General features: G+C 27.4%; 2 protein-coding genes and 1 pseudogene across 7 annotated transcripts; all 3 read left to right on the top strand.

The window, feature by feature from the left end:
* Positions 1-2,632: 2,632 nt before the first annotated feature.
* Positions 2,633-6,733, top strand: LOC110647925 (ureide permease 1). 5 transcript variants are annotated; one of them, XM_021801969.2, is made up of 8 exons: positions 2,633-2,788; positions 3,165-3,473; positions 3,599-3,737; positions 3,844-3,996; positions 4,216-4,313; positions 5,585-5,715; positions 5,821-5,959; positions 6,225-6,733. In XM_021801969.2, exons 1-8 carry the CDS (start codon positions 2,738-2,740, stop codon positions 6,375-6,377), a joined length of 1,173 nt encoding a protein of 390 aa, XP_021657661.2. In that variant the 5' UTR covers positions 2,633-2,737; the 3' UTR covers positions 6,378-6,733. The 5 variants fall into 5 exon arrangements, with proteins under 5 accessions (XP_021657661.2, XP_021657663.2, XP_021657662.2 ...); XM_021801971.2 differs by having other exon boundaries at positions 5,585-5,719; positions 6,225-6,366; XM_021801970.2 differs by adding an exon at positions 6,035-6,105 and having other exon boundaries at positions 5,585-5,959; positions 6,225-6,364.
* A 5,693-nt stretch (positions 6,734-12,426) lies between these two features.
* Positions 12,427-15,990, top strand: LOC131168750 (ureide permease 2-like; annotated as a pseudogene).
* Positions 15,991-21,529: 5,539 nt separating this feature from the next.
* On the top strand, positions 21,530-24,892 carry LOC131183298 (ureide permease 1-like). 2 transcript variants are annotated; one of them, XM_058153984.1, is made up of 8 exons: positions 21,530-21,943; positions 22,400-22,683; positions 22,876-23,014; positions 23,113-23,287; positions 23,543-23,589; positions 23,690-23,787; positions 23,884-24,258; positions 24,510-24,892. In XM_058153984.1, the coding sequence occupies exons 2-8, from the start codon at positions 22,447-22,449 to the stop codon at positions 24,660-24,662; spliced, it is 1,224 nt and encodes a 407-aa protein (XP_058009967.1). In that variant the 5' UTR covers positions 21,530-21,943; positions 22,400-22,446; the 3' UTR covers positions 24,663-24,892. The 2 variants fall into 2 exon arrangements, with proteins under 2 accessions (XP_058009967.1, XP_058009966.1); XM_058153983.1 differs by having other exon boundaries at positions 21,530-21,974.
* The last annotated feature ends 2,811 nt before the right edge of the window (positions 24,893-27,703 follow it).

Genomic DNA, 27,703 nt, shown 5'->3' with positions numbered 1-27,703 from the left:
TATTAGGTTAAAACTCCAAAAATAAATTATTTTTTTTATTTTCTTTTTTTATTTCTTTATTTTTTATATTTTTAGTATATAACTCTTTAAAATTATAAACAAAATTCCATCTTAAATTTTTTATTGCATAAACCAATCCTTAGTGTCTATTTTAATTTTTTTTCTGAAATTTCTTAAAAAAAATTTGACATTTAAAAAAAAGAGGAAGTTCTGAGATTATATATTGAAAAAAAAAATTGAAATAACTAGTTTATTATTTTAAAATTACAATATATTAAATATAAACTAAAATTTAAAATTTCTGAAAAATATTTTTAAAATAATTTTTAATTAATAATTTTATACATATCTATGTGAAAGCTAGAACTTAGAAAATGATTTATAAAATACAAAATCATTTCTTATTTATTCCCAATAAAATCTCTAATTTGTTGATTTATAGTAATATAATTAATTTTATAAGCCCCATAAATTTTGAAAGTGTTCATAGCTTTTCATTGGATAATTAAATTTTCAAAACTGATAAAATTTTTAAAATTTTAAAGATCCTTTTTATAGCGATTACAAATTGATCAAAATTTCAATTGTTATTAATGGCATAAATTTTCAATAATTTACATAGTAAGTTATTTAAAAAATTTAAAATATTATAAAAAAAATTTATAAATACTGAGATATATAAAAAATCCAAATTTAGAAAAACAAAAATCTTGAAAAAGACAATTAGCAGAGAAAAAAAATAATATCATTACTAGAAAATGATTATGACTTTTTATATTTTTTAAATTATTTTCTAAATATGAGTATAATATTTAAGATAATATCTTTAGGCATACTTTTTTTTAAAAAAAATTAACATATTTATTATTATATTTGTTAATATAGATATATCTTTTAAATCATATATGTTTTTTTTTAATTGAACTTATATTATAAAGATATTATGTTATTATATTTCTATAAAAGAATATTTAGAAGAATTAATTAATAATCATCAGAGAAATAAAATTTTAATTTGATTTAAAGAGATATATAATTATTCAAAATTTAATATAAATTTAAATTATATATACCATATTTAACAAAATAATATGATTTTAAAATATATAATATTAAATTATATTATTACGGACAAATGGATATCACGACATTGCTCATGGCTGATCAACAGTCAATTGCGTCTCAAACAGGTCCTTCGCCAACTACAGATTCTATCAGCGACACTACAGGCCCTACCACTGGGTCTCTCCAAGCCCAAAATTCACATGTGAAAATCCCAGAAGATGACCCAATCCTGGATGATAATTACCTAGGAGCCCAATGCAATGTGCCGGCAAAATGAGTACCTAATTTAATGAAAATACTTAAAAAATTTCCACATGGCATATTAAAAATTATAAAATTATACAACCTAACTTAATAAGGATATTTAAAAAATTACTATTTGACATATTAAAAAAACCAAAATTATTATAATTTTAAAAAATAATAGAAATAATTTGTTATTAATTTATTTCAAAATTTAAAATAAATGCTATATATATTTATATTTTTTTATCAAATATAAAATTGTATCAACTTATTAAAAAATTTATTTATTGACACTTAAAATCAAATTTAATGTTATTTTTCTTAAATACTGGATATAGAGATTATTAAAATTTCCATCCTTTTTCACTTATTAAAATTTCAAATAGAAGAACAAAATAAAAATCTCAAAAAAAGCAAGAAAAAAAAAGATTATAAATTGAAAATGATCATGACTTTTTATATTTTTTATTATTTTTTAAATATTAGCATTTTATTTAAGATAATATCTTTGAAATATTTATTATTTTTAATCATAAATAATTTTTTTAATTGTAATTACACTGTAAAGATATTATATTATTATATTTTTACGAAAGAATATTTAATGAATAAATAATAATCATTTAAAAATAAAAATTTAATTTAATTTTAATAGGTATATAATTATTCAAAATTTTTAATATAAATTTAATTATAATTTTCATTTTTAATTAAGAATTTTCTCATTAATAAATTTGATAGTATATTTTTAAAAATATATAATATAAAAAATAAATATTAAATTATATATATTATTAAAATAAAATAATAAACACACAATGTCAGTGAAATTTCCTGATAAAGCTTAATTCTCCACCTCCAATGACAATACCGAATTATTAATTCTCAAAATTAAAATAAAAATTATTTAAAAAGTAAAAAATAAAACAAATACCATATATTTCAACAATTATAACTAATTTCAAATCATCAAAAATCAAAACTAACAAATCATTATTATTAAAATAATATATATTAATATATAAATTAATATAATAATTAAAATTTTTATCATAAAAAATAAATAATTTAATCTGTTTAAATTAATTTAATTTATGCTAAATAAAAATTAAAATATATATATATTTCAGTGCAATGAGCGATGAATGAGTAGTAATAATATAAAACTGACTCTAAAGGGATCGATTCTGATTCACTCTGCAATTTTATATTTTTGGCGAATCTCTATTTGCAATATTTTAAGCTTTTAGGAAGATTCATTGATACAAAACACTTGCACCTCGTTCTTCTTTTCTTTAAACAAAAAAACAAAAAAATTCGGTTGGTGCTTTGATTTTTCTTGCATATATATATATATATATATATATATATATATATATATATATATTATGTCATCGTAGAATTTATTGAATATAGTGAATGATTAATGTTAAAGAGCATCTGGGTTTCTGGGTTTGTGCTTCAGAAACTGAATATGGTATGCTTTTTCTTCATGTACTTCAGTGTTTGAGTTTTTGTTGAATAGATATTGGATGCTATTTATGTTCTTCAGATGTATATTTCTGATTCTTTATGCTTTATTCTGTAGTATTATTGTGCTTCAAGATTCCTATTTTCTCATCTGTTTTCTATTGTTCTTTTAGTTGGATATTCGTTCTTGTATAATTTTTGAAGACACTATGAAAAATTACGATGCTTCTTTTTCAATGGATTCTTAAATTTTTCAATTTTTTGTTTTCAAAGCAACTTCACATTCCTTTCTTCCTCAACGAATGATGGGTTTGCTTAATTTGGCCACCAGAAGGCCCCATGATGTATGAATTCTTAACTGCTTGTTGGGTTTGCATTTGCAGGAGTTTTTAGGAATACCCACTTTGATTACTCTTCCAATTGAGAAGATTGTCTCTGGTGGGTTGAAAATGTACCTGGTGGAGAGCAAAGGAGGAGCCATAATATGCATGCTGCTGTCTTTGTTCTTCTTAGGGACATGGCCTGCTATTTTTACTCTGCTAGAAAGACGAGGTCGTCTTCCTCAGCATACTTACCTGGATTATTCCATCACAAATCTCCTGGCTGCTTTATTTTTTGCTTTAACTTTTGGTGAGATAGGGAAGAGCACACCAGAGAAACCAAATTTTATAACCCAACTTTCTCAGCTGAGTGTATGTTGAGCCAATTACTTTCACAATTTCATCTTTTGTTGATTGTTCCATGCTTTTTTGTTTTTTTGCAATGGCATAACACCACTTGAATGTGATATTTGAATCTTCTTGTGTGATTGATGCAGGAAAATTGGCCTTCAGTCATGTTTGCAGTGGGTGGTGGTGTGGTGCTTAGCATTGGAAATTTATGCACACAGTATGCTTTGGCTTTTGCTGGTTTATCAGTGACAGAAGTGATTACTGCTAGCATGACTGTTGTAATAGGTTTGTCTGTGTCCACATGGTGAAAGAATTGTATCTATTTAAGTTTACAGTTTGTCAATTGACTAATTTTTTATTCCCTTTTTAATCTTTGGTTTGGTTATAACAGGCACAACCTTGAATTATTTCTTAGATGAAAAAATTAACAAGGCCGAGATTCTTTTCCCTGGTGTTGGATGCTTCTTGATTGCAGTCTGTCTTGCTTCAGCTGTTCACTCATCCAATACAGCTGATAATATAGCAAAGCTCAGCAGTTTGTCAAGTGATTACAATCTTGGAACAGAATATGCCTTTTCTAATTTCCCTCTTTATCTCCTATTAAATTTCTGATGGTTAAGAAATAATTCGTTTATTGATCCATGTATTTTGTGAATGTTGCAATGTTGCTTATAGTTTATTGTAGTGCTTGCAAAGAATGAACCAGTAGTAGCACTTACATGATATATGAATTTCATATCAGAAATTGTTACACTTTCTTTAGGTACAGAGGATCTGGAAACTGGAAATGATACTGCAGAGAATGTGAAATTTGGAACGGCAGACTTCCTTGTAGAGCTTGAGAAAAGACGAGCGATTAAGGTTGGTGACCTACATTTATTTTATGGTATTAACTTGAGAATTTATGTCTTTGACCTTCTGTTTGCTGCATGCAATTCTCTTAATTTGGTAAACTACAATATTATCTCACAGCTAAAGCTGTCATATTCTTGCAACTAACACTGTATTTGGGTTAAGTACAGCATGGTTTATTAATGCATCGTATCATACTGTACTTTATTGCATTGTATAGTTTTTATTGTTAACATGTTTGGAAAGATAATATGGTACGGAATGATTTAATAACATTTTCTTGTTTGGTTATATGCTATGGTATGGTATAATAAGTATGAAGATTAGTAATATACCCTTATTGCTATTTTAAATATATAAAAAAGTTGTTTTAAACTTTGCTTGTACTGTTTTAAAAATGATGAATTTTTTCCAGAACCAAAAAGTTCAATGTTGATTACCCAATTGACAAAATAGGCAAAATAGCCTAGCTATACAAAATGAAATCACTCACTAACAAACAAGAAAATAAATTCTAGAGCCAGGTAATAAAAGAATCAGAAAACCAAACCCAACAATCAAACAGGAACAAAAAAGGATAATTACTAATAAAAACTCACACTGTTATAAGTTTGGACTATATCCACACCCAAAATTGACGGCTAAAGTAAGAGTAGAGAGGGGAATTGAAGCCTAATTGCAGACCTACCAAAACTTGAGAAGGGGCTGTGTAGGAGACCTATGATATGAGAGACGATGGAGGACTGACGTATGTGAGAGACTGAAGATTTTTTGTAGAAAAGAGAGATTGAAGATTTTTTATGGACTAATTGTAGACATACCAAAGCTTGAGAATGGGCTATGGAGGAGACCTGTAATGTGAGAGACGATGGAGGATTGACGTATGTGAGCGACTGAAGATTTTTTATAGAAGGGAGAGACTGAAGATTTTTTATGGAAGGGAGAGACTGAAGATGTGGAATAAGAAATGTTTATAAATAAAAAGAATAGGGTATAATTAGAATTTTATAAATTGTGTGAGTATAAAATTGGAATAAAAAAATTTTAAATCATCTAAAATCACCGATTTGGTGGTTTAAAAATATGTGGTAAAATCATGGTTAATGAATTATCACTTTACAACCCAAAACCACCATTCTCCAAGAACAATCTTTACAAACAAGTAGCATTATCATACCATATATTATGAAACCATAGGAAACTATCATCCAAACAAGGGGTAAATATTGATGTCTCTACATTATAAGAACATTCCTTATTTCCTTTGTCTTTACTTGCAGGTTTTTGGGAAGAGCACTTTGTCTGGACTTAGCATAGCCTTCTTTGCTGGTGTTTGCTTCTCATTGTTCTCACCAGCTTTTAACTTGGCAACAAATGATCAATGGCACGCCTTGAAGAAAGGGGTTGCTAAGTTGGTTGTCTACACTGCATTTTTTTGGTTTTCAGTCTCTTGTTTTGCACTTGCCATCATTCTCAATGTTATCTTCCTTTATCGCCCATTGCTGAATTTACCCAGATCATCAGTGAAGTCTTATCTGAAAGACTGGAATGGCAGAGGTTGGGCGTTTTTGGCTGGTCTCCTTTGTGGTTTTGGAAATGGTCTCCAATTTATGGGTGGTGAAGCTGCAGGATATGCAGCTGCAGATGCAGTTCAGGTTTGTTCTAGTGCATGCACAAATGAAATAATCATTTTGCTGATGATTCTGAAAATTGTTTATAACTTCATTTAGTCAGTGACAATCTTGATTTTCACGTAATTATGTTCAACGTAGAGCTGAATGACGAAAAATGATTTATATAGGTACTCCAACTAATTTAAAATTAAGGCTTAATTGTTGTTATGTGTTTAACAAAGAGAGATTAGGTTTCATTTGACTTATAGTTTCACCAAAACTTTCAATTTTGTGGTGGTCATTTCAGGCACTACCACTTGTTTCCACTTTTTGGGGCATAGTTTTGTTTGGAGAGTACCAGAGATCATCAAGAAGAACATATGTATTACTAGCCAGCATGTTGTTAATGTTTATTGTAGCTGTTGCAATTCTAATGGCATCAGCAGGGCATCGAAAGTGAGCTCAGAACGTCATAACATGCCTGGAAACTGTACAGAAAATAGATTATTAAGCAGTTCCATGGTTGATCAGACAGTCAATAAAAGAAGTCACGTAAAATTTGTTAATACACCCATTGGAAGGGAGCTGCTTCCTAATTCAAGAAAAGAATCCTGGATTTCTGTCTATGAAATTATAATAAAGCAATAGTAACAGATTGGTTTTTGGAGGGAGAAAGGTAGACAAGAACACTAATATTGGAATTCTTGAAGGATCTTCTGTCAGGAGTTGGTTTGTCTTGATTTATTTAATAAATCCTTGAGTAGAGCCCATTACTGTGATGCTTGTACTGGTTTAATCTTGTTTTCTTCATTTTCATCTCTCTTTTACATCACCATCATCACTTCTATGCTTCTCAAGAACAGGAGATTCAAATGTTCTTAAAAAATTTGAAACGAAAAGACAAACATGGGAATTCTCTTTATTTATTTGTCATGTTCTTAAGAAGATGAGCTGTGGCATGGAAAATATTTAATGAATGGGATGGCTGTTTGTATTACAAAATAAACATTGGTATTGCGTACAATCTTATGACTAGTAGCTGGAGCTGAGTGTTCAGTTAATCAATCTGAAATAAATCAAGTGAAAATTCACAATTTATCAAAATTTTTAGGTTTTTTTTATACATTTAATTTCCATTTGAGTTTGAACTCGAAATAATACAGTCTTTAAAATAAATTTAATTGCAGAAATCTTTAATTTTAGCAATTAATAGTTAGAGAAAATAATTATTTAAATCATAAAAATTAAAGAAGTAATGGCAATAAGAAGATAATTAATTACTTTACATAAAAAATAGTAACTATTAATGATAAGGCAAAATCTTTTTATAAAAAGCGTCACCTGTTAGCATCATTCTAAAATTTACTTGTTATATATATATATATATATATATATATATATATATATATATATATATATATATATATGTAAGAATTATTTTTGCCCATGACTAATAATAATTTTAATATATAAAATATTTTTAATTTATATATATATATTTTAAATTTAATATATGAAAATAAAATAATGCTTTAATTTTATTATTAATTATTCCATACTATATTTGTATTGCTTTTATGCAAACTAAATTTTTCAGTGCAGATTTTATAATAAAAATAATAAAAAAATATAATAATATAATAAAAATATTGATTAAAATATAAAATAATTTGAGATTCATTAAATTATATAATCATTTTCATCAACTCAACTCAACTAAGCTTTTATTCAAAAAATTTGGGGTCGGCTATATGGATTCGCTTTTTCCACTCTGAACAATTTTGGGTTAAATTCTCAGAAATGTGTAATGCTTTTAAGTCGTGTTGTACTACTCTCCTCCAACTCAATTTAGGTCTACCCCTTTTTTTCTTTCTATCCTCTAACATAATGTGCTCTACTTGTCTAACTGGAGGCTCTGTATATCTACGTTTCACATGACCAAACCACCTCAATCTCCCTTCTCTCAACTTATCTTCAATTGGCACCATCCTACCTTTTCTCTAATACTCTCATTACGGATTTTATCTAGTCTAGTATGGTCACTCATCCACCTTAACATTCTCATCTCTCCAACTCTTATCTTATATGCATACGACTCTTTCAATACCCAACACTTACTACCATATAACATAGCCGGTCGTATGGCTGTACGGTAAAATTTTCCTTTCAATTTATTGGGAATCTTACGATCACATAAAACTCCCGTGGCACGTCTCCACTTCAACCATCCGGCTTTAATCCTATGACTAACATTTTCCTCACATCCCCCCATCTACTTGAAGGACTGAGCCTAAATATTTAAAGTGATTACTTTGTAACAGTACCACTCCATTCAAACTAACTCCTTCCTTATCACCAGTTTAGCCTTCACTGAACTTGCATTTTCATCACTTTAAAATATTAAAAAAATTTATATCCTCTTAATATATTAAAGAAATATAATATATTTAAATATTATTTTTATTTAATAATATTAATATTATTCTAAAAAACAATATTAATAATTTAAAAAGTAAAAAGATAATAAAAAAAAAGAATTTTATGCATGTACTATATAAAATTATAGGTATACACAATAAATATATATTAATATATTATAATTTACCTAATAATAATGGTTACATAATTTGAAAATTAATAACTTAATTATAGTTGAAAGCAATTAAATAACTAATTAACTGAAAATAGAGAGAATTCAATGAAAATTAAATAAATTATTTTTTATAAATAATATAAAACTATATGTCTTATTAAAATAAAACTGAAAATATATCTCTATTAATTACATATTAAAAAAAATAAAAATAAAATAATATTAATAAACCAAATCAACCTAATTGAATTAAACCAACAAAAAATTTTCAGCAAGTCAAAACAAACCGAATAAATTTGATTTGATTTAAAATTCACCTTGAATTTTTTTGAACTTATTTCAGGTTCGATTCAATTATGTTTGGCATTTTTAACTATAATTTAAGTCTAATAAAAATTAATTAAAAAATATTTTTAATTTTGTTTAATTCAATTAATTTTTTCCTCAAAAATCAAATTAAATTAAATTAATTAAATTTCTTAAAATTAAAACTGAACTACACAGTATTATAAGAAGACAAAATTAAAATTCTAAATTAAATCAGTTGGGTCGATTTTAATTTCTAGGGTTTAATATTCCAACAAGAAACCTATTATTCATCCTACTAATGGCAATCAACTACTAATTAATCACAATAAGGGGCTAGAGTTGACCCGCAATCCCACATTCGTGTACACATAATAAAGGAGGTAATCTTGCATTGCACGTCTAAACCATCTTGACAATATACATGATACCATAAATTTTAAATTAATAAATAAATTAACATTTTAATTATACTTAAAAAGTCTAATAATATTCTCAATTTTTATTTTAATTTTTAAGCCTTTTATTTCATTAATATGATCCTTTAATTAAATAAATTTTATATTTAATCTATATAAAAATAAAAATCTAAGCATTTAAAAATGAAATAAAAATTTAAAGTGATGCTGAATTTTTCAATGAAAATATATTATATAAAAGAATTCAATTAAATTTTTATAAAATTATGTTTGATTTTTATTTTTTAAAATTAAAAAAATTTATTTATTTTATTTTAAATATTAAATTAATTAAAAAGAATTTAATTAAATTAAATTATTATAAAATTCTACGTTAAAAAAGGAAAATGATAAACCATAAAAGGCAAATCTTGGATGGATTTCAATCAGGAAGTACTTATCAATATTTTGTATGATATTCACTGTATTTACTAAATGTCATTTTCCATTTTATATTTTTCAATTTCAAGACATTTTTTTTTTTTTGCTGATAAGACATTTTGTTTTATTTATGATACTTAATTAAATGAAATACCAATTGATATAATAAAAATTTAAAGTAAAAATTTTGACCATTTCCTATTAAAAATAATTAATTACGTTGAAAGTAATAATAATTTACTCATATAAATATAAAATTTAATTTTTATAATTTAAAAAAAATCTCATGTATATATAAATAGATTAGATTCAAAATTAGAATTAGATTGATTTAATTTTAAATCAAACTGAAATTGAATGATTTGATTTTGAATTTAAATAATTTTTTAAAAGATTAAAAATAATAATAAATCCTCTGTTTCTTTTAATTTATAGAAAATTTCAGTGTTTAGAGGTAATAAAAAAATTTAGTCAATAAAAAATATTTTTTAAATTAAAAAAATAATTTTTTAAATTTTAATAATATATAAAAATATTTATATAAATATGTTTCATTAATTTAAAATTATAATTAAATAATAAAAAATATTTTTATGAAAAATATTTCTTAAAAAAATAATTTTCATGAAAAATTTTTTTATGTATAAATTAATTTTTTATGTGAGTGCAGTGTAGAATTTGCCGCGAGTATCTGATCGCACGCGTTGACTTAAAAGACGTAGGAGCCAATAGCCAATATGAGCAGCAAGTAGCCAGCACGGACCGGCGACGCAAAGAAAATGCACTTCCCCAGCAAAAGGTCGCACTTTTCCGTCTATCTCACTTTTCCGTCTATCTTTTATCTTGCAGCTGTTTTCAACATTTGAAGATCCCCTTCTCTTATATTGTCCTCTAAAATTATTAATTAAAATTTTATTTATAAATTTTTGTGTATTTTTTTATTTAATTAGAAAAATATTTTTTTATTAATTTATTTTTTTAATATTTAAAATTTTAAAAAATATTTTTATGAAACAAATAGAGCTTAAATGTCATTTTTTATTTTAAGACATATTTATTTTATTTAAATGGAATGATGCGTAATCAAATGAAAGAGCAATTGATATTACAAATATTTTATCAAAAATTCTTAAATACATTCAGAATAATAGAAATTTACTTCCATTGTATTAAAAAAATAAAATTCTCATAGCTCTGGTCAAAAATTGATTCAGAATAAGAATTAAATTATTATGAAATTGGTTTAATTTAAAATCAGACTAAAATCAATATGAATCATATTGAAATCGATTGATTTAGTTTCAGACCTAAATCAATTTTTTTTTCTCAATAAAATAAAAATTTTTGAAAAATAAAACGGTTGAATTTAATCAAATCAAAATAAAAAATGTAATTTTAATCCTTTTAAACTTTGAATCGAAATAATCAATTTTAGTCTGGCTCAATTCACAGATTTTTTTTTATAAATAAAAACTTTAAAAATTTAAATAGTTGGATCTAATCAAATCAAAATCAAAATTGTGATTTCAATCTTTTTAAAATTTGAATGGAAACAATCAATTCTAGTCTGATTCAATTTATAGGCGATTCCTATATATAAATATGAGTAGCACTATTTTTTTAGTTTACTGAAAATATTTAATAATTTATTTAGCTAGGTTAATCTAGTTAGGGTTGAGCAGAATTTAGTTCAAATCGAAAAATCAAACCAAATCGAGTTAATTAGATTCAATTTGTTCAGTTTTAAAATTCAATCAGTTTGATTCGGTTTTACATTATAAAAATTTCAGTTATTTTGATTCGATTTGATTTTGAAGAGAAAAAAATTTGTTAAACCGAACCGAACCGAATAGCAATTTATATATTCAAATCGAATCAAATCGAATAGAATTGATTTTTGAATTGATTTATTTTTATGAGAAATTTATGAATTATATTTAATTATATATATATATATATATTAATTATATATATATATATTAATTATTTAATTTTATTGATTAATAATTATGAGGTTCAAATCAAAGTCAAAATTAGATCAAATAACATGAAATCAAGTCTAAATTAAAAAATCAATCAAAATCAAAACTGATCGATTTAAACCGAACCAAAATAGAACGGTTCGGTTCGATTTGAATTTTCATCCATTTCTATTCGATTCGATTTTTAAAATTTAAAATTTAATTTTTATAATTTAATTCAGTTCGATTTGGTTCGATTCGATTCGAACAGAATGCTCACCCCTAAATCTAATTAGTAAAAATGGAAAAAACCTCTTTTATTAATTAAAGTTTGACTTTACTTTATCCAACTTAATATAGTCTAACGACAGAAAGTATGTTATTTAATAGACTCAAATTCGAGTCTTTACTCATCCAATTTCTTGCTAAAAAATGTTTGGCTTTACTAAAAAAAATTTTAAAATTATTTATCAGGAAAGAAATATTTTATTGTTCCAAGTAAAAATTAAATTATTTTATATTTTTAAATTTTTATAATTTTATTAAAATTTAAAAACACATATATAAATAAACTCATTTTATTAACATTATAAATAAATAGTGAAAAAAATTTTTAAAATTAAAATTTTTTTTAAAAATATTTTTTATATAAATTATTTTCTATAAAATAAATAAAGTTTAAAAAATTTAATTTTAATGTGCAAAAATTTATCGTCTCCGACTGTAATTAAAAAAGGAAAATCTAATAAGGTCACAATAATTGAAATGGTTGCGCCAGGTGCGGACGTATCTTTTGAAGATGTTGGCGGTAGGCAGTAGGAAGCAGATTATCGTAGCACGTTTGACTTGGAAAACGTAGGAGCCAATAGCCAATAGGAGCTTATGAGCGGCAAGCAGCCTGCCCAGACCGGCAACGCAAAACGTTAAAAACTGCATCTAACACAGGCATTTAGAAGAAGAAAATGCACTTCCCCAGCAAACTCTCCCTCTTTTCCGTCTATTTCTTATCTTGCTGTTGTTTTCAACGTTTGAATATCAACTTATCAGAATGTCTCTCAGTGTCAGACTCTTATTTAAATGATTCCAAATTCATACTCAACCAGAATCAGAATCTGTATCTTAATCACGGGCTGCTGGTTTACTCAGATTTCCCACATAGTTTCTTTAATTTTGTATTGCTCTTTGGTGCATTTCTCTTCTTCGAATCACATCATTGGTATGTTGTTGTTTTGCTTGTTTGTTTGGACATGCCGACCAACTGGGTTCTTTCATTCAATTGCAACTATTTTTCTTTTGTTTTTCTTGGATGGTGTTGCCTTCTTTTGATTCTGTGATTTCTTTTTCTTTCTTCTTTAATTTGTTTTTCTGCGCATCCTCTCTTTTCTTGTTTATTATATAGGATCTATTCACGCCTAATTTTCATATCATGAACACGTTAATTGGGTCTCCATAAGTGTGGAATAATGATTTTTGCTTCTCATTGATGTGATTTGACTCCAGTATCTTTTTTTCAAGCAAGAAAATTCAGTGGTCTGGGTTGGTCTGATTTTCAGTGGTTTATATATTAAGAAAATTTAATGGTCTGGGTTGGTCTGATTTTCAGTGGTTTATATATTAACAAGCCACCCGATTTGCTGCTTTTATAATTGGAAATTTCGTCTATTTTGCAGGATTTTTCAGGGATATATGCTGTTTTACCAGGCAGAGAGGATTATCTGTCTCTGAAGATGTATCTAGTGGAGAGCAAAGGTGGAGCCATAGTATGCATGCTATTTTCTCTGTTTTTCTTAGGCACATGGCCTGCTATTATGACTCTGCTAGAAAGACGAGGTCGACTTCCTCAGCATACTTACCTTGATTATTCCATCACCAATCTCTTGGCCGCTGTAATTATAGCTTTCTCTTTTGGTGAGATTGGCAAGAGCACACCTGAGTCACCGAATTTTCTAACCCAACTTTCTCAGGTATTAGTAATTTAGAGCATAAAGATTAAGCAAAAAGTTATGCTATTCTGCTTAATCTTTACTAGTAAGTGGTTACTGGGTAGTGCTAAATTGAGCCAATTAGTGTGCTAATTCTATTATTTTATATTATTATTGATTTGAATTCTGCTAAGGTGATTAGTGTAGGCTCTACGAATATATGTTAACTTACAATTTGATTCTCCAGGATAATTGGCCCTCTGTTATGTTTGCAATGGCTGGTGGAGTGGTGCTTAGCATTGGAAACTTATCCACACAGTATGCTTGGGCTTTTGTTGGTTTGTCAGTGGTGGAAGTCATCACTTCTAGCATAACTGTTGTTATAGGTCTGTGTATTGAAATAACTTTGACACTTTTATTACATTAAGGCTTTAATTTTTCTTACCCTTCTGTTGTTCTTTATTTTTTTTGTGACAGGAACAACCTTGAATTACTTCTTGGATGACAAAATTAATAGGGCTGAGATTCTTTTTCCTGGGGTTGGTTGCTTCTTGATTGCTGTTTGTCTTGGTTCAGCTGTTCATTCTTCCAATGCAGCTGATAATAAAACAAAGCTCAAGAATTTATCAAATGACAACAAACTTGAAACGGTGTATGTATTTTTCTTGCTTTGAAATACATAAATCAAAACATTTGATGGTTTGGAATGGATTTCTAATTTTTCCTTTCGGTATGTTCCATGTCTAGTAGACCTGGCCCAAGGGCTGGTTTGGGCCGAAACCGGCCTAAACCGGATTGCAGGGTCCTCGGCCAGTTCAATTCCGGTTTTGATCAAATCTAACAGTTGATTCTTTTTTTTAACATTTTTTCAATTTTCATTTAAAAAAAAAAAAAAACTTTTTGGGAGAGACTTTGGTTAGTGCTGGTTGAGATTTTATGGGGAAAAAATGTTCTGTAACCTCATTTTTTCTGTTACTCATTGGTTGATGATATCGAGCTGATGCCACCATGGAATTTTAACCTTCTTCCAGGGACACAGGTTCTTCCACAACCAAGGAAGAATTTCCAAACAATGGTATGGAGTTTGATGGAATTCTACCGCAATTTCTTTTTGGCTTATTCTGTTAGTTTGACACTGAAAATGCTCTTTTTATTGTTATTATTGCTCAGGAGCAAAGGATCTGGAGAATGGAAATGCTCCTTCAGGGAAGGCAAAAGCTGGAACTGCAGCTTTCCTCATAGAGCTTGAAAACAGAAGATCAATCAAGGTTTATTGCTCAATTTGATTATTTCTGTTAATTTAGTGTCCCATCACCCTTAACTATTGCATTACACAAAATTGAGGGTTTGGCTTTAATTGCAGGTGTTTGGGAAGGGTACTTTGATTGGACTGGCTATAACTTTCTTTGCTGGTTTTGCTTCTCACTCTTCTCACCAGCTTTCAACTTAGCTACAAATGATCAATGGCACGCCTTGAAGAAAGGGGTTCCTAAATTAGTTGTCTACACTGCATTTTTCTGGTTCTCAGTCTCCTGTTTTGTACTTGCCATAATTTTAAATGTCATTTTCCTTTATCGGCCTGTACTGAACCTACCCAAATCAACATTGAGGGCTTATGTTAATGATTGGAATGGCAGAGGCTGGGCCTTCCTGGCTGGATTATTATGTGGGTTTGGGAATGGCCTTCAATTTATGGGTGGTCAAGCTGCAGGATATGCAGCAGCAGATGCTGTTCAGGTTAGTGTCTTTATCTTTTATGAACACGTAAGTGTTTGTTTTGCAGATTGCTGATGTCTATCTTGGAAAACAATAACGAGTGACCCAATGCATGAAGCATCTCACATGTTTGGGATTTAGGAAAGGTTGATGTATGCAACCTTACTCCTGCTTTCCAGAGAGGCTATTTTCATCGCTCCAAACTGTGACTTCTTATCTTGAAAACCAATGTTCATGCTTAAGTGTCTTGTAATTACCTACCAAATTGATGTAATCATCTGACATGAGGTGTTAATTTCAGGCACTCCCACTTGTGAGCACATTTTGGGGCATAGTAATCTTCAAAGAGTACAGAAAATCATCAAGAAGAACATATATTTTGCTGACAAGTATGTTGTCCATGTTTATTGTGGCTGTTGGGGTTCTCATGGCTTCTTCAGGCCACCGGAAATGAGTACTCAGTCGTAATGTTATCTTCTGGGGAGTACATAAAGCTTAGATTATTGAAATGGTTGATAGGGTAGTCTAAAGCAGGCAAAGGCTGAACCAGCTTGGTCAATGTTTATGTCAGCAAATCCATTGTTTGGGAGATCCTTCCCGATATTTAATACACGGATCCTGTGTTGCTTTGTGATTGTAATAACTGGAAATTGAAATGATTGATGTACATATCTCAGATAACATTAGCATTGTCCACTAATTTAAAATTAAATTTAATATGTTTTTCTCTTTGTAATTCCTTTCATCCTATTTTTCTTTAATATAACTTGCCTTAGACCTTTTTAATTATCGTTAAATATTTAATTTAAATTTCTTGATTTCTTAATTTAAACCCTAAAATTAAGAAATTTAATTTCTTATTTTTCTTAATTTTTAGATTAAATTGAGTGTAAATTAAAATTTCTCGATTAAAGTAGACAAAATAAAAAATGGGCCAATAAAGCTCTAGAGTGAATTAGATAAAAACTGAAAATAGACTAATTGAAGTTTCCCAATAAATCCCAACTTATCTGAAGATCCACTGAAATGAGTCTTTAACCTAGGATTTATCTAAATTCTTGCAAAAATTTTAGTCGATATAGGTTGGGTTTGTGCTGTTCTTTGGTGTCAATTGAAGAGATGACGATAGTTATTAAAAGAAAATAACTGTACTATGTAACTAACATATTGCTATAGTTACTTGATTTTATACAAAATTATAAAAAATGAAATGATTTAATAAAATTTTATAATTGATATTATGAAATTTTTGTAGCTGATAATATTTTCTATAAAATAATTAATTATGAAAAATTTATTAACTTGACAGAAAAAAAAATTCTCACTAAAAACATATATAATATTTTTGTAATATTAAAAAATATTAATTATAGATAATATTAAATAAAGTATAATTATCTAGAATTTTTAATTAAAATTTAAAATGTTACAAAAAATATAATTATTTATATATTTTTTATTTGAAAAAAAATTATTTTTTTTGTTTTAGTAATTTTTTTTAATTAATTATTTTATGAAAATAATATTATTTTACAAAAATTTCATGAAATAAATGGGAAAATTTTGTTAAACTATTTATTTTTCGTAATTATAATATGACTTAGTAAATATAGAATACAATTAATTTTAAAGTTAAATGTGTCATTTTAAATAGTTGAAAACTTTTTTAGATAAAAAAAAATTTAAGAATTTATTTGACTTTTGGACAATAATTTAAAAGTCAAAATAGACTTTAAGTACTACTTTGTAATTCATTATACAAAATTAGTTTAGTTAATAAAAATAAGAATTTATTTTTTAATCAATTAAAGCTTAATTTTATTAAATAATATTTTAAAATTATTTATTAAAAATATATTAAATCAATAGAAAAAGGTGCACCGCAAAATCAATTAGAGAGAGTTTAATTTTAATGGGTAAAAATTTATTCAATAAAATCTCCGACGATATTAAAAAAAAAGTTAAATATCTAATAAGCTTATATTTGTCAATAAAAATTTTCTAAGTAAAACTAAAAACACAATAATTGAAATAATAGGGTGTAGTTGGGACATACTTTTTAAAGATGTTAGTGGCAGCAAGCAAGTGGAAATTATAAAGGATGTGTTTGGTATTTCTGTTTAGAATTATTTTTAACAAAAATATTTTTTTAAATATATCAGTTAAAATATATAAAAAAATAATTTAAAAATAAATTTGATAAATTTTAATGATAAGAATATTAAAATAATAAAATAACTTTTATAAATTATTTTTTATAATAGCATCTAAATGATTTTTTTTTAAATAGTTTTAACCATCTAATCTCAATACTAAACAGATATTTCGTTTGACTTATAAATTAGTCAAATGTAAAATGTCATAAGTAAATTAATATTTAATTTGACTTATAAGTTAAAAAAAATTTTAAATAAATCAGAAGTTATAAATAAAATATTTTTACTTATGACTTATTTACTTATTTTAAAATTATTTTTTAACAAAATAAAAAATTATATTATCCTAATAATTTTAAAAAAATATCAATACAATACTTGTTTTAACAATCACAATACTTAATGATATATCTTTTTTAGTCATTTTAATAAATTAAGTTCTTTTTAAATAATTTTTAATTAAACACTTAAATTATTTAAAAGCTAATTTTAAAATTTTTATAAAATAATTAACTATTTATTTTTAAATTAATGTATAAATTAAAAAATATATTTTAAATAAAAAAATTAAAAGTAAGTCAAAATATACAAGAGTATTAAATTTTAGTATTTTTTAATGCTCACATAGATTTTTTTTTTTTTTGTCACACATGGCTCAGTGATGGTGGCTTATTAAAATCATGACAATTTTAACAATGTCCTTATTTCCATATAAGCTACACACATATTATAATCAATGTAGAATCCCAAAGAACTAGCTCCTAAGCATGTCTGATCTACTTGCAAACCTCAATCAAAGCCACACCAGTACACTTTGTGATACCCCTTACCCATCTACTGTATAGCAGAGTAAGATATGTCACACAGTGTACCGGAATACCTTATTTTAATTCAACTATTTTTATTCTTCCTAATTTATTTCTTTCATAGTTATGAAGTATAATTCGTGAAATATCATTTATTTAAGTCATTTATTGAAATTATAATATATTTGAGATTCTGCAAATTTTATAAAAAATCCGGCAAAATGTTAGCTAAAAATGGATAAAACAGTTCTTCGGAATCTATGAAAAACACTTTCAAAATTTTCAATCAATCCCAAACTCCATTTCATCAATAAAATCCCAATATTTCTCATATATACTCCCATTGTCATTCATTCATTTCATATGAAATTCATATAAAAGTCACAAATAAATATTCACTTATTCATTCATAAACACAATTTCCATAATTAAAATCAATACTAAAATATATTACATAAGTCTTAATTACATATGAGAAAATAAAAGTTAATTACAAAATACCAAAATAAAACCTAGTGTCCTACCAATGCACTGATGACAGTGAGGTGACACGGATACTATGCAAAGCTGCAGAAGATCTCACCCAGTCTGTGGTCACTGGGCTCTCGGTTGGTCTCTCCAAAACCTACGCGTGGCAAAAAACAACGCGCTAAGCAATAATGCTTAGTGGTGCCAATAATAAAATAAAAAGAAATAACATAAAATAAATATGCAGTGTATGTCCTGATGTCTTATGCAGACAATTTTTTCGATTATTATTAGTAATCTTATTTATTTTGTACTTGTTATATTTATAATTTTATTAAATTTATTTACTTTTATTTTTGGTTGCCCAAGTAACCTATACCGGATGACTGAACTGGATAAATGGGTAAACTAGCACTGGATATCTAGTACCTCGGGCCATCACACCATCGGTCACATATGCATCTCCCGGTGTGCAATAGAACAGCTAATAAGCTGTAATAACATTAGGCACAAGGCCAAGTATCAACACAATGTCAGAATGGCTAAAAGCCATAAAATCACAGAATGGCATAATGCCATGTGTAGTACTGCTAACTGAACCCTATTGGCATGCCAACCTATCCAAACCAATCTTGCTAGGTATATTAGGGCATGTTACACTTTTAAATTGTACAATTCTTGAAATTTAAGTTTATGTGTTACTATTCATTTCATTTGTCAACTAAAATATTGACTTTTGCATAGACAATAGGTACATTGGTTCTAATACTCTCAACATAGCACATTTTGCATTCTAAAATTGTTGGTATTAGTTGTCAATACCATTTCTAAGCTTAGTGTTAGTTATTCAAAATTTTCAGATTTCAAGCCTCATATTTTCTATTCCATTGGTCATTTATACAGTAGGAATTTGGCAAAATTGTCTTCATGAAAGTTGTTCCTTATTTTGTCTAGTTACATTTCCTTTTTTGAATCACTCCATTTGGAGTTTTGTAGCTCAAGTTATGGCCTAAACACCATAACTGGCTGGATTGAACAGAATCCAAAATTCTGGGCAAAACTAGTTCTGTCAGATTTGATAACATAAGTTTGATTGGCAATTTGACTAAATTATGATCAAAATTTGGATTTGTGTTCTTCATAAAAGTTGTAGTTATATGTCTCAGCTTTCTGCTGGTAAAATTTCAGGTCAATTGGACCTTTCTACACTGAGTTATGACCAAATGAATAGACACTATTTATTTGGTCATTTTGCCCAGGCAGAATGTAAGTCACCCGAATTGGGGCAATTTTTAGGCTAACTTAGTTTGGTTTTCTGGGAAGGGTTTTTTCACCAAAGTGGTGCCATTATGTGTCTAGTTTCATGTCGAATTGGCTTTGCACCAATTGAACCTATACAACTCTATTTATGGCTGTCCAAACCTACTGGACTCACAACCAATCCTGCAGGTCACCAAGGGCAGCATGCCTAAGGTTAACTTCGTTATCCTTACTCACTTCAATTCCTTCTCACACACATTCAAATGGTCACTAATTGACCATTATAACATCATTTTGTGTCCAATTATATCTACTCACATATTTGAGTTTCAAACCCTAACCCTAACATTCTAGAGTTATATTTTCTTGCACTAAACTCATTAACTAATGTTTTAAGTGATACAATCATATCAAGGGCAGCCCATTCACTCATTTAATCCAAAGAAACCATCAAGACCACAAACATGTTTATCTTCAATAAACTTACACATATCCTAACTCAAATTTGCATTCTAACAAAAATTTAAAGGAAAGAATCAAAGATTTGGTCACTAACCTCTTTTGCTAACTATTCCAAGTCTTCAAAACTTCCTTCTTTCTTCTTCTTTTTGCTGGCTAGAGGTTGTTCAAAATGTAAGATCACTTTTTTGTGAAGCAAGGTAGTGATTTCAAGGTGATTTGATGGGTGGTTCCAAGCTTACCTTAAGCTTTCATGGAGGTTGGGTTGAGGAAATGGGTTATGGCTGAAATGTTGAGGAAGAGAGGAGCATATTGCTTTTCCAATTTTTGGTCTCATTTATCCTCTTTTATTAGTTAATTAAGTGGTTATCTAATGGGGATTGATGGGTAAGTGTTTAATGACATCATATGATATCATAATTAGCATTTTCTTTCATTTTCTTTTCTTCTCTTCTCTACTCATTTTCAATTTAATTTTTAGTAATATTTATTCACATTTTATGTCATAATAATTATTTACTTAATTGGACAAATCGGTCAAAAATCACATCTGAAGGCGAAATGACCAAAATGCCCTTCGTTTGGCTCAACAAACTAAAATTGTCTGTACCGATTGAAAAATTTTTCAAAGAATTTCTTGACATTCTAATACTATAAAATCCTCAATTACTCTTCTTTGGAGTCCCAAAAATTATTTTATGAATTTTCTCCTGGGTCTAGGGCTCTTAGTTGCGAGAACCACAACTTCCCACTCGGTTACCCATCGCTAGGGCATCGGCTCATTTAACCTGTTTGTATTTTATTTCTAAAATTTATCTTAAATTTTTCTTATTAATATTTGAGTTAATTATGGTTCCTCACTTTAATTTAACTATTTTTCTAGACGTTCTAACTGTTCGAACCGACACCAATCACTGAAACAATAGAATATATAAAATTGGTACAGCGAGAGTGTTACACACTTAGTCATACCTTTTATCTTCATTCAGAGCCACACCAGGACACTTAGTCATACCTTTTATCTTCATTCAAGATCACCCTTTTTTTTTTTTTTCCTAGAGTACTCTTATAGATTGGAATCCTTTCATCGATAATGAAAAATAAATCCCACGTTTATGTGGATGAGATAATAAATGCTCCAAGTCGTTGAATTTGCCACAAGCAAGTTATCGTGAGCACTTTAACTTGAGAGACGTAGGATCCAATAGCCAGTATGAGTAGCAAAGTAGCCAGCGCTGACAGCCAACGCAGAACGTTAAAAACTGAATCCAACCCTGGCATTTAGATCCCAGGAAAATGCACTTCCCCAACAAACTATCCCACTTTTCCGTCCATCTTTTCTAGTGCTGTTGTTTTCAACATGTGGAGATCCCATTGTCAGAAGGTCTCTATGCGTCAGACTCTTATTTAAATGATTCAGATTCATACTCAATCAGAATCAGAATCAGAATCAGAATCAGAATCTGCATCTGAATCACAGGCTGCTGGTTTACTCAGATTTCCCACATATATAGTTTCTTCAATTTTGCATTGCTCTTTGGTACATTTCTCTTCTTCAAATCCCGTCATTGGTATGTTGTTATTTTGCTTGTTTGTTTGGATATGGCAACCGCCGATCAACTGGGTTCTTTCATTCAATTGCAACAATTTTTCTTTTGTTTTTCTTGGACGGTGTTGCCTACTTGTTCTTTCTTTCTTCTTTAATTTGTTTTTCATGTTTATCATATGGGATTTGTTCTTGCCTAATTGTCATATCATGAACACGTTAATGGTGTCTTCATAAGTGTGGAATAACGATTCTTGCTTCTCATTGATGGGATTTGACTCTATTATCTTTCTTTTAAGCAAGAAAATTCAGTGGTGGTCTGTATTGGTCTGAGTTTCAGTGGTTTAAACATTAACAAGTCACCTGATTTGCTGCTTTTCTTTTAACATATTAAAGGACCATGAGAAAATCAATAATTGTAAATTTCTTCTATTTTGCGGGATTTTTCAGGAATATATACTATTTTACAAGGCAGAGAGAATTATCTGTCTCCAAAGATGTATCTAGTGGAGAGCAAAGGTGGAGCCATAGTATGCATGCTATTTTCTTTGTTTTTCTTAGGCACATGGCCTGCTATTATGAATCTGCTAGAAAGACGAGGTCGCCTTCCTCAGCATACTTACCTTGATTATTCTATCACCAATCTCTTGGCTGCTGTAATTATAGCTTTCTCTTTTGGTGAGATTGGCAAGAGCACACCTGAGTCACCAAATTTTCTAACCCAACTTTCTCAGGTAATAGTAATTTCAAGCATAAAGATTAAGGAAGAAATTATGCAACTTGGCTTAATCTTTACTAGTAAGTGGGTAGTGCTAAATTGAGCCAATTAGTGTGCTAACTCTATTATTTTGTATTATTATTGGTTTGGATTCTGCTAAGGTGATTAGTGTAGGCATATATAGTATCTTATAATTTGATTACTGCAGGATAATTGGCCCTCTGTTATGTTTGCAATGGCTGGTGGAGTGGCCCTTAGCATTGGAAACTTGTCCACACAGTATGCTTGGGCTTTTGTTGGTTTGTCAGTGGTGGAGGTCATCTCTTCTAGCTTAATTGTTGTTATAGGTCTGCGTATTGAAGGAACTTTGACACTTTTATGTGTACTTGTAATTGTAAGGCTTTAATTTTTTTACCCTTCTGTTGTTCTTTATTTTTGGTGACAGGAACAATCATGAACTACTTCTTGGATAACAAAATTAATAGGGCTGAGATTCTTTTTCCTGGGGTTGGTTGCTTCTTGATTGCTGTTTGTCTTGGTTCAGCTGTTCATTCTTCCAATTCAGCTGATAATAAAGCAAAGCTCAAGAATTTATCAAATGATTGTCAACTCAAAACAGTGTATGTATCTTTCTTGCTTTGAAAGACATCAAAGCATTTGATGGTTTGGAATGGAATTTTCATTTTTCCTTTAAAATATATTCCATGTCTAGTAGACCTGGCCAAAGGGGTGGTCTGGGCTGACACCTGCGATTAGGAGAGCTGAAACTGGATTGCAGGGTCCTCAGTCAGTTCAATTACGATTTTGATCAAATCTAACAGTTGAAATTTTTTTAACATTTTTTCAATTTCTTTTTTTTTTCAACCTTCTCCCAGGGACACAGGTTCTTCCACAACCAAGGAAGAAGAATTTCCAAACAATGGTGTGGAGATTGATGGAATTCTACAACAATTTCTTTTTAGCTCATTCTGTTTGTATGACACTGAATTTTGTATGTTCTTATTATTATTGTGATTGCTCAGGAGCAAAAGATCTGGAGAATGGAAATGCTCCTTCAGAAAAGGCAAAAGCTGGAACTGCAGCTTTCCTCATAGAGCTTGAAAACAGAAGATCAATCAAGGCTTGTTGCTCAGTTTGGTTATTTATGTTAATTTTGTGTCCCATCACACTTAATTATCGCATTACCAAAAAATTGTGGGTGTGGCTTTAATTGCAGGTGTTTGGGAAGAGCACTTTGATTGGACTGGCTATAACTTTCTTTGCTGGTTTTTCCTTCTCACTCTTCTCACCAGCTATCAATTTAGCTACAAATGATCAATGGCACACCTTGAAGAAAGGGGTTCCTAAATTAATTGTCTATACTGCATTTTTCTGGTTCTCAGTCTCCTGTTTTGTGCTTGCCATAATTTTAAATGTCACTTTCCTTTACCGGCCTGTACTGAACTTACCCAAATCAACATTGAAGGCTTATGTTAATGATTGGAATGGCAGAGGCTGGGCCTTCCTGGCTGGATTATTATGTGGGTTTGGGAATGGCCTTCAATTTATGGGAGGTCAAGCTGCAGGATATGCAGCAGCAGATGCTGTTCAGGTTAGTATCTTTACCTTTTATGCACACTAGTAGTAGTATTTGTCTTGCATATTGCCAAATGCATGAAGCATTCCATACGCTTTGGGGATGGTTGATGTAAGCAGCCTTACCCTTGCTTTGCAGAGAGGCTGTTTCCATAGCTACAGACCACTAAAGCCACCTGTTATCTTGAAAACCAATGTTCATGCTTAAATGTCTTGTTATGACCAACCAAATTGATGTATTCATATGACAATGGATGTTAATTTCAGGCACTCCCACTTGTGAGCACATTTTGGGGCATAGTGATCTTCAAAGAGTATCGAAAATCCTCAAGAAGAACATATATTTTGCTTACAAGTATGCTGTCCATGTTTATTGTGGCTGTTGGGGTTCTCATGGCTTCTTCAGGCCACCGGAAATGAGTACTCAGTCGCAATGTTATCTTCTGGGAATTACGTAAAGCTTAGATTATTGAAATGGTTGATAGGGTAGTCTAAAGCAGGCAAAGGCTGAACCAGCTTGGTCAATGTTTGTCAGTAAATCCATTGTTTGGGAGATCCTTCCCAATATTTAACACTTATCCTTTGTTGCTTTGTGATTGCAATAACTGGGAAATGAAATGATAAACGCATATATCTCAGATATCATGAGCGTTGTCCACTTTGGTCCTTCTTCTCTTCAAGAGGTCTTAAACGTTCCGGTTGGCATTTTAATAACTGAAAAACCTTCTTAAATATTAAACTTGCAGTTTAATTCTTATATTTTAAAAATTAAGAAATTTAATATACAATTTATTTTTTACCGTTAAAATTATGTTAAATTACCATTAATTTTATAAAAAATATTAGAATGCCCTTATCTTTATTTTCAATTTGAAAATAATTTTATTTTTAAAATTTTATTTTATTAATAATATAGTTCTTGTATTTTTAAAATTTGGATTCCATTAAATTAAAAAATCTTAAATTTAAATTATTAAAATATAAATTAATTACTTTGGTTTTTAACAAATCATCTATATATTTTATAAATTGATCCTTAAATATCATAATTATATACAAATAAGTCCTTATAATTTTATAAAATTTTACTAACCATAAAATTTTAATATTAGAAATTAACTTATAAGTTTATTAAAATGTCAATGACTAAATTTCTTGATTTTAAAGCCATAGGGACTAATTTATACGTTTAACCAAATGTCAAAAACTAAATTATTTAATGATTTAGGGATGACAACGAGTAGGATACATGTGAAAATCATCGTACCCGAATACGAAACTGATTAATATTATCAAAATCCGAATCCATCCCAAACTTGATTAAGATTTATTTTTAACTATCCGAAACCGTCTCAAGCCAGATTATTATTATTAGAAAAAAAATTCAAACTTGTTTAATTTTATTTTTTTTAATTAATATTTTGCATAAAAAATTATTTTGATTAATAATTTATATTTTAAAAATTTAATAATTTCATAAAATATTTGAATTCCATTTTATATAAAATAAAATATATAAAAATTTATAAATATTATTATAAAAATATATATTTTATATTTAATTAAATATTTATATAAACGAGTTCGGGTAACGGATACCCAACATGTAAACCCCGAACCCTCACGGGTATTATTTTTCAAATTCAAACCAGTCCCAAATCCAATTATATAATACCCAAAAATATCTTATTAAGGTTTAGTCGGATCGGATACCTGCAAAAACTCGACCCCTTGCCATTCCTAATATGATTATTTTGTGATTATTTTATTATTATATAATTTTCAAATTATTTATTATATTAAAATATATTTTAATCAATAAAATTAATTTTTAATATAAAATTTCAAATAAAAATAAATGTAAATTATAAATATATTTTATATAATAAATAAATAATATTTAAATATAAAATTTAAATCAATAAATTATTTTATTAATTAAATAAAAAGTTAAAAATTATATTGTAATTTATCATTATTTTCTCAAATTTAATTTAGTCATTATGACTACAATTATGACAACTAAATAAGTTTTGGTTATAAGATAAACAAAAAAATTTTTTGACTACAATGATAAAAAGTCTAAAAATTTTAAATTTTTTTTATTTAATAGACCATAAAAAAAATTTATAAGATATTAGTAATAAGTTTGAAAATTAAATAATTTTTTAATAATAGCATTTCATTAAAAAAAAAATTCACATACTAATAACAACAGTTAAGGTTATGAAGACTAAAGCATTCATATTGGACATCTTCTGAAAAAAAAAAATATATTGGATAATTTTGCACACAACAGTTATTCAACATTCTTTTGGCACATGTCTAACATGCATTCATATATATAAGAAATATTATAATATAGACATTGATGGTGGAAAACATATTTTAATCTCTAATATTTATTTAAAAAGTTTATTAGTATCTAAATTTTAAAAATGCTTTTATCTCATACTTTAATTTAAAAAAAAATAAGAGAAAATTATTAGAAAAATCATGTAGTTTCAATTCTTTTGCAATTATACTTTATATTAATTAAATTATCAATTAAAACCTATACTTTTTAATTTTTATTAATTATATCCCATCATCGCTTATACCGTTAATTCACCAAAGGAACTATCATATAAATGTCATGGTGCCAATAATAGGTATAACTAGTATAATGTTCACACTATGCATGAATAATTTATAATTTTTATTTTTAATTATATTTTAAATAAGATAAATTATTATTATTAAATTAATTTTAAATTAAAATTTTTATTTTATTTTATTTAATTTGAATAAATTTTTACTTGTTATAATAATAAAATTTTAATTAATTTACAATATAATTAATTAAAATGCCTATTTAATTTCTTTTATACATATATTAAGAGTAATTTTCATGATTATTTCGTTTAAAATATAATAAAAATACTTTATTTAAAAATTAGTTTAAATTTTATAAAATTTTTATATTTTATCTCATAATTTATGTAAATTAATATTTATTTTTTATAAATTATAGAAAATATATTAAATTAATAAGAAAGTAATATTATTTTAAAAATATATAAATATAATATTTTTTTGTTATTAATGTAATAAAAAAATTAAATTACTAATAATGAATTGAATTATTTAATTTTAATAATAATGAAAATATATAACATTATTATTAATTAAAAATAACATTCTATTATATTATTTTTAAAAAATATTATATCTAAGTGTAAATTCTTTTTTTATTAATCTGATATATTTTTTATAAAATAATTCTTTAATAAAAATGGTTATCACTTTACATAAATTTGTAATATAAAATAAATATATTTAATAAAAATTAAAATTTTAAATTATTGTCATTTTATATTAATATAATAAATATTAAAAATACATACTATTTTTTAAAAAAAAATAGATTCTATAATTTTAATACTTTAACTTTAATTGTTTTTAATTGTTTTAATTTATAG

This window comes from Hevea brasiliensis, chromosome 9, assembly GCF_030052815.1.
Source record: "Hevea brasiliensis isolate MT/VB/25A 57/8 chromosome 9, ASM3005281v1, whole genome shotgun sequence".
Classification (NCBI taxonomy): domain Eukaryota; kingdom Viridiplantae; phylum Streptophyta; class Magnoliopsida; order Malpighiales; family Euphorbiaceae; genus Hevea; species Hevea brasiliensis.
Note: the sequence above shows the minus strand (reverse complement) of the source record. Positions and strands in the feature narration are given on the sequence as shown.